This window comes from Sinocyclocheilus anshuiensis, unplaced genomic scaffold (assembly GCF_001515605.1).
Source record: "Sinocyclocheilus anshuiensis isolate Anshui unplaced genomic scaffold, SAMN03320099.WGS_v1.1 scaffold2583, whole genome shotgun sequence".
Lineage (NCBI taxonomy): Eukaryota > Metazoa > Chordata > Actinopteri > Cypriniformes > Cyprinidae > Sinocyclocheilus > Sinocyclocheilus anshuiensis.
In genome coordinates this window covers 228465-235812 of record NW_015558565.1, presented here as the reverse complement: position 1 = coordinate 235812, position 7348 = coordinate 228465, and the positions used below count along the sequence as shown (strand labels likewise).

The following is a 7348-nucleotide window of genomic DNA, read 5'->3' as shown; positions in this document are numbered from 1 at the left end:
GCAGAAGGCAGCAGTCCCCATCATTGCTGCTGAGGAGGAAGAGGAAATGTCACGAGGGAACCCACTGGATGTTTTGATTGTCTTTGAAGACGGAGAGGTGATGTCAACCAAGTCTAGGGTCAGTGCACTGCTGCTGTTTTTGCACTTTATGCCCTCATTTAGAGTACACTAACTTCTCAAAGCAGCTTTACAGAAAATGCATGTGTCTACATTACAATTTAGCCTGACCTGTACTATAAATACTATTCTTTTCAACTTGAATAGTGTTGTATCATGTGATTTAAAGTGATGCTATATGGGTGTACTCACTTCTGTTGTATACTGCATGTTTGACTAATACACTGGAAGCAATATTGACGTGACATACTGATACAATTCCTCACTGCTAATCATGATGTTCATTCTATTTAGTATGGGTTTAATACAGGATACTTACAGTCTGATGTAGTAAAAAGAAAACTGTATGAACATGCCCTTTGACCTTACCACACACAAGTACATCTGATGTGCGAGCGGCCATCAGGCGCAAATGTAACAAAGAGCAATTCTTTATAGAATTGCAATATTTTTTGGACATGTATAATTTAAAATTGTTATGTATTATGTTGTATTGTTTTTGATTTGTTTTTCAATAGGTGGCAGTTAAGTTCTCACAGAAGAGATGGGTTTTCAGCTTCTTCTTCTTCTTGAATATCGTCAAGGATTCAGCTGTCCAGATAGGGTTAAGTAGATCATTTCACCAGCAAGGAAAAGTGAACAAGAAGGTTCTGGAAAGTGATCCTGTGCCTTTCTGTGATTAACAGACTGCAGGATTCCTGAAGCTGATGTAAAGTTCTGTATGCCAGCATTAAAGGGTTAGTTCACCCAAAAATGAAAATTAGCTTGTGTTTTACTCACCCTCGAGGCATCCTAGGTGTATATGACTTTCTTCTTTCAGACGAATCCAGTCGGAGTTATTTAAAAATTGTCCTGGCTATTCCGAGCTCTATCATTGCAGTCATCGGGTGTTGCAGTTGAACAGTCCACAAGTCATCAAAAAAAGCTCGCGCATTCATAATAAACGTGTTTCACATGGCTCCGGGGAGTGAATAAAGGCCTCCTGTAGTGAATTCATGCGTTTTTGTAAGAAAAATATCCATATTTCAAACGTAATAAACACTTCTCTCTACAAAGTCATATACACAAAGGATGCTTCGAGGGGGAGTAAAACACAAGCTAATTTTCATGGGTGAGCTAACCCTTTAATGTCTTGCACTTGATGTGAGCTGCAACCAATAGTCTGTGTGGGGAGATAAAGAGAGGTGTAGCGGGGACCAGTCATGCTATAGCATTGCAATGCCCAAACTGTTAAATACAGGCAGTGCAACAGAATTTTCCAATTGGTAGTCCTGTGATGCACGGTAATTCTTGTCATTCAGCACTGGCATGTATTTAAGTCCAGTGTTTCAGGTAACATTCACATAGGAGTGCAACAAAATGAAACCCAACAAGGGAATTCAATCATTCAAAAACGTTTTAACTTGACAGCACCTTATGAAGTAAAAACATGCATTTTTTCGTATGTTATTGAAGGGCACAGGATTTTCCATGGTCCTTCTCCCAGCTGTCAATGATTTGAACATTTCTGACTTCAATTCTCATGCGTTCTGCGGCATACATATCAGCCGTCTCTTTGTATCTCCTCATGGCCTCATCCATCTTCTGCCTGCATTCTTCCATTTCTTTATAATGCTGATTTAGTTGTTCTTTCTCTGCGTTTCTCTCATCTTCAGAGGTTTTAGGTAAATCCTCACTGCTCTGTTGGTCTGTGACTCTATCTTTTATCTTTTCTACATTCTCTTCTCCACTTGCTGCTTCTTTTGTTTTACATTCTTCTGTCCTCTCAATCTTTTTCCTTAGCTTTATGCCTCTTTTTAAGGATTCCAACCATTTTTTAACATGTTTCTTACGATCTTGGTCAGATTCTCTTCCAGGTTTAGGTATCTCTCTATCCAGATCTGTTGTTCCTGTAAGCTGATTTTCCTGCTTTTCAATCTGATCATCATACTTTCTCTCGACATGGGTTTGTTCAGTGTTTGTTGTCGCTGTGTTTTCTCTCTTTTGTCTCAACAGTGTGAACTCTCTCTCCACAAACAGAAATTCTCTAACTTTTCCTTTTGTTTTTTCCTCTTCTAGTTGGTCTTGAATTTCTTTGATTTCAGACTCATATTTAGCTTTAATGGCCTCGATTTCTTGTCTGACCTCCTCTTCTCTCTCTCTATTGATCTGCATGAGTCTGAATGCTCTCTCGGCCTCCTGAAACATTTTGTCATTATAGAAGTTGGGGTCATTATCCCACATCATCTTATCAATCTTCTTTAACAGATTCACGACCTGAGCAGGATCCTTCTGTTTATTATTGAACACATGAAATCTTCCTCCACAGTCATTTATAAGTTTCTGGACGTGTGGATCTCCTTCTTTAATGAAGTCTTCAATGCTTTCATCTGTTAGATTGTCTCCTCGTGTGAACAGCACCATAGTGTAGGTCTCTGCTTTCTGTCCGAAGGTCATCTTGATGAGCTGAAGGGTTTCTCTCTCTTCTTGTGTGATTGGGCCGACAGCGATGACCAGCAGAAACACATGCGGTCCAGGAGCCGAGAGTTCAATGCATCTCATGATCTCCTGCTGGATCTCTTCATTACTGAGAGTCGTGTCGAAGAGTCCTGGTGTGTCCACCACAGTCACAGGTCGACCACAGGCGTCTCCAGTCTCTCTTTGGCATGTCTTGGTCACAGATTTCATGCTGGTTTTTGACTGAAACTCATGACGTCCCAGGATGGTGTTTCCAGTGGTACTCTTTCCCACTCCAGTTTTTCCAATCAGGACAATCCTCACACACTCCAAGCTCTTCTCCGCACCAGCAGAGGCTGTGATTCACAAATACAAATGTGCAAACATTATAATTCCATGATCAGATCAAAGCAAACTTTTTTTTTTACAAAGACGCAAAATAAAGATGAAGTGAGAAAATCCTGTGAGAAATCATAAGAATAAAACCTACCAAAGTAAACTGTCATAATTTTATGCAATACTCACATTTTGATCGCACTAATTTTCCGGGATTTCCTGACTTTGGGTGAAACCTCTGTGTCATGGGCCCTAAAAATGAAGAAAATTATTAACCAATACTAATGTAACAGTTTAAAAGTTAGCAACCCAGGCTCATGAAAAAAATGTGAACCTGTGGAGACAATCATTTTTGAAAAAAAAAAATGATATTGTGGCAGTTTCAGTGCATTCAATTTTCTTTGAAACAGTTTAACATGACGGTCTGTGGCTACATTTTATTACGTTGTGTCACGTGAATAATGTTTTGTTACCCAGACCAGGCAACCCTGAGTGTAACCAAGTGTGCTACCGAGCAAGTTTACTACATCAGAAAAGCCATACAGTACATGTGGAGTTGGTTATATGATGCAAACGTCAAAATGTATTAGTTTAAAAATCCTGCACTATGGCAAGAGTGTTTTAAATATTTGTATTTGTTGGTGTTTTATTGCTACAAGTGTTCATTTCAGCTGGAAACTGTTGCAAAATGTATGTACGTTTTTGGAGTTTTGCATGTTTTAAAGGTGGAGTTTGTAATGTTGACAGCTAGAGGTTGAAATGGGTACTGCAGTTTTTTTTCCCCGCCCCCTCCTCTTCAGTCTCGATGCTCACATGGGTGGTCAAATTGAGGACACACAACATAAAGCCTTACACTGTAAGTTGGTGAGTTGATTTATCTGTGTGTTAATATGCCTCTGGTCATAGGGTTTTTTTAGACTTTTGAGGTTAGGTAGAATCTGCAATCTATGACCCAGTTCGTTTGCTGGCATTTTTTCTGCCAACTGGCAACCCAGTGTGCCAAATCATTATAAGGTAAATTGACAGTAAGTGGAAACACAGACCAAAACAAAAACTCCAAGTTCCAAGATGGAACACCCATTTCAAACCAGAATAACTGGCTGTAGCATTGTTTTTTAGAGAAACAAGTATGTGAAGTTAGCATGTTTTCTAAATATCTGCAAACATATTATATATATATATACGCTTTAGTACAGTCAAAAAAACTACATACAGCACCTTTAATGACACAAGTTAATGCCAATTTACACTTAGAAATTGACCTAATTTCCCTTTTTCTTGTTTAGTTGACGGAATCCAGCAGTGCATGATTACATGAATAAATAATCTTGAAGTCTCTGATGAATTTTATAAGGGATTTTGTAAAACAGTGTGTATATACTTTATACTTACAATGATTCACACTACATGGCCATCTACTGAAACCTGAATGTACACCATTAGAAAAAGCAGGGAGAGAGCAGGCAAGAGGTTATTTCATCTGCAGATCATAAAAGCCATTTGTTCTAGTGTATCAAAAAACATCTTATTGTTATGAAACTGGAGGTAAAGGTTTACCCTTATGTATCTTGTTTGTTGTTTGGCAAACTGTGTCTTCTTTCATCAGGAACGGTCTTGGGTCTTCAGGAGTCTTCAGCTGATGGCCTCCATTTTCCTCCACCATCTTCTCGATGCTCTCCAGAAGTTTCTGCACTTGAGATTGGTCTCCATTCCTCTGTAGATGATGGTGTGGACGTCTGCTGGTCTTCAGCAGAGACTTTACTGATTCAGAGTCTTTAGCGCTCACATACTCCTGCTCCTCATGCATGAAGACCACAATCACATACTCAGATGCTCCTTCACCAAAAGTGACATTAATGAGCTTGAGAGCATCTCTGTCCTGCTCTGTAAATGTGCCAGACTTCAGCACTAGTAACAGGGCATGAGGCTCAGGATGAGACAGATGGAAGCGTCTCCTCACGTCTTGTTCTTCAGGAGAGAGAGCAGGACTGAACAGGTCAGGAGTGTTGGTGACCATCAAATGCCTCTCCAACACCATCCCATCATGCCTCTCAAACAAATGCAGGGAGGACGGCGACTCTGAAAATACCTTTCGTCCAAAGATTGTGTTTCCACAGGAGGCTTTAACATCTGCATGTGACCCCAGCAGAACTATTCTCATCTCTTCTTTAATCACAGACACTGAAATTACATGAACAGGTTTATTTCTACTCGCAGTTCTTTTAATTCATTCCCTTAATTCAGTATTTGTAATTGATGCGTTCACAATCTGACCTAATTACTATGAATTAATACAGTGCTCTGAGACACAAACACAATAATGGTGGAAGCTGGTAACATGATGATTGCTGTTAGACTTACATTAACAGAAAGAGAAACTACTGTATATGCATAATAAAACCAAAACACCAGCATAATGGACAGTAAAAATCTACAAGTTTCTCTTGTATGTATGTAATGTTTTATTCAAAATCTGGCAGTTATTATATTGCAAGGTAGTTGTGAAATTCCCTGGATGTGAAAACCTTATTCTTTTCTTCCTCAATGCTAAAAGCACCAGTTTATGAAGATTTTGTTGTACTACACATTATTTTATGTAAAAGTAAAACTCACTGTTCATAGGTTGACGTTTGCTTCCTCTTCTGTTAAATAATCCTAAACTTCCTTGATCTTCATCTGCTAAAAAAAACTCATTTAAAAGAATGTTGCTTAAATGTACAGACATTTCTTATTACAATAACAACAGAAATTAACAGACTCACCATGTTGTCTGGTTGATCCACTCCAGTCAGCCATCTTCACACTATTATCAATTCACATGGTGAAGTACTTCACACAGTAAGAAACAAACTGTATCGTAAGTGTGTGTTAAATCAAAAACTGTGTAGTCATTACAACTCAGAAACTGGTTGGACTTGATATTTGGCGTACATTACCTTCAGCTGCAGTGTGATCTGTCAGATGACTGCCTGTGGCATATTTGAACAGCATGGTAAAATGCATTTTCTATAATGGACATTTTCTCTGAGTGTCACTGTGATTGCATAAATATCCACACATGCCTATTTGGAGAGGAGTGATATAAAGCTGCTTTGCTCCATGTGTCTGGCGAGATGTGACTTTCCTTCCCCTGCCCAACACCTGAGAATGAAAGATTATTACATAACACCCACAGACTCCTGCCCGTACAATCAAGACAATCATGATTTGGACAAGCTGTGAGTCGTACAGAAATTGTGAAAATCATATTAAAAAGCCCATTTATTTCATTTCATGGCTGTTCCTAAACAAGTTTACCACACTCACTATTATTCACACTTTCTCTAATAAAGACACATTTCCTAAAAATCTACAATGCTCCCATTAAACACTCAAAGCTACAATATAAAATGTAAACTAAAAAAAAATTACTTAAATGAATGTAACCTGTAACATGCTATTGTAGTCCATCTAAATTACAGTAGGTGTGGAAGTAAAAGAACATTTCCTGAAGGTAAAGTAATAGTCAGAAGTAGAGAATCTCCTTTCTATCACAAATACAGTGAAGTAGCTGTTGTCAGGCAGTAGAGGGAGACATTGTGCTTTGCCGAGGGAAGATAGAAGAAGAGACGATTATGAAACAATATTGGTGATATGTTCAATAGTATCCAGCTGCAGACCCACAGCACCAGCAGTTTCAGAACCACAGCCACAGAACCGGAAGTGAGGGGCGGAGCTTACATTTTTTTAACTGAGTAGCGACACCTTACGGTTTTTAAGGGGTAATTTGCTTTTAGTACACACGATACGTCATACTTTATGTATGTATGCATTTTATAATGACATATTAAGCATTTTAGAAACATTAATCTTGTGTAATTTAGTTGTAGACCTATACAGTTATTCTTTTCATTGTATTATGCAAGTAATTTCCTGTTTGTGATATTAAAAATAATGTTTGAAACTTCTGGGCATTTTATATGAAATATACTTTAATCACAAGATTCAAAATAAATGTTTACTCCAAAGTCAAGAACACGTGCATCATACATTTTTCTATATGAAAACTAAAACATTTCAATAAAACACACACACAGCAGCATAATTTTAAAAGTAACAATCAAAATGTACACAATAATTAATTTGAATTTTATAAAATGAACAATTCATTATTAAGCCCATTTTGTCATGACAATCCTGCATGAAAACTTACCTCCACAGACAACTGCATGTTGAAGTGGATTTGAAGATGACTTATTCATTTGACCAGTTTGGCTGGCTTAAACATGCTGGTCAAGCAGAAAATTGCTGGTAATTGCTGTAACACTTGTTGCACTGCTGCAGCTCAGGTAATGTGTCAACTCTCTGAATCCTTATATGTCTCTACAAGAGATGAAGCCACACACAATTATCTCAATGATTGGGATTAAAATAACTAAACTACAAGGTAATATTAACACAAACAATGCATATAACAGAG

General features: G+C 38.1%; 1 protein-coding gene across 1 annotated transcript; it reads right to left on the bottom strand.

Annotated features, from left to right (window-relative positions):
- Positions 1 to 1563: 1563 nt before the first annotated feature.
- On the bottom strand, positions 1564 to 4942 carry LOC107679473 (GTPase IMAP family member 8-like). Its single transcript, XM_016475025.1, has 2 exons — positions 4430 to 4942; positions 1564 to 2889 (listed from the first exon to the last, which is right to left on the bottom strand). Exons 1-2 carry the CDS (start codon positions 4925 to 4927, stop codon positions 1564 to 1566), a joined length of 1824 nt encoding a protein of 607 aa, XP_016330511.1. The 5' UTR covers positions 4928 to 4942.
- Between the last annotated feature and the right edge of the window lie 2406 nt (positions 4943 to 7348).

Excerpts from the sequence above, each read along its gene's own strand:
- LOC107679473 (XM_016475025.1), bottom strand. The coding sequence starts at position 4,927 with ATGGTGTTGGAGAGGCATTTGATGGTCACCAACACTCCTGACCTGTTC. Across the intron at positions 2,890-4,429 it reads AGGGTAAACCTTTACCTCCA|AGCTTGGAGTGTGTGAGGAT; the intron begins GTTTCATAACAA and ends GGTGCGGAGAAG.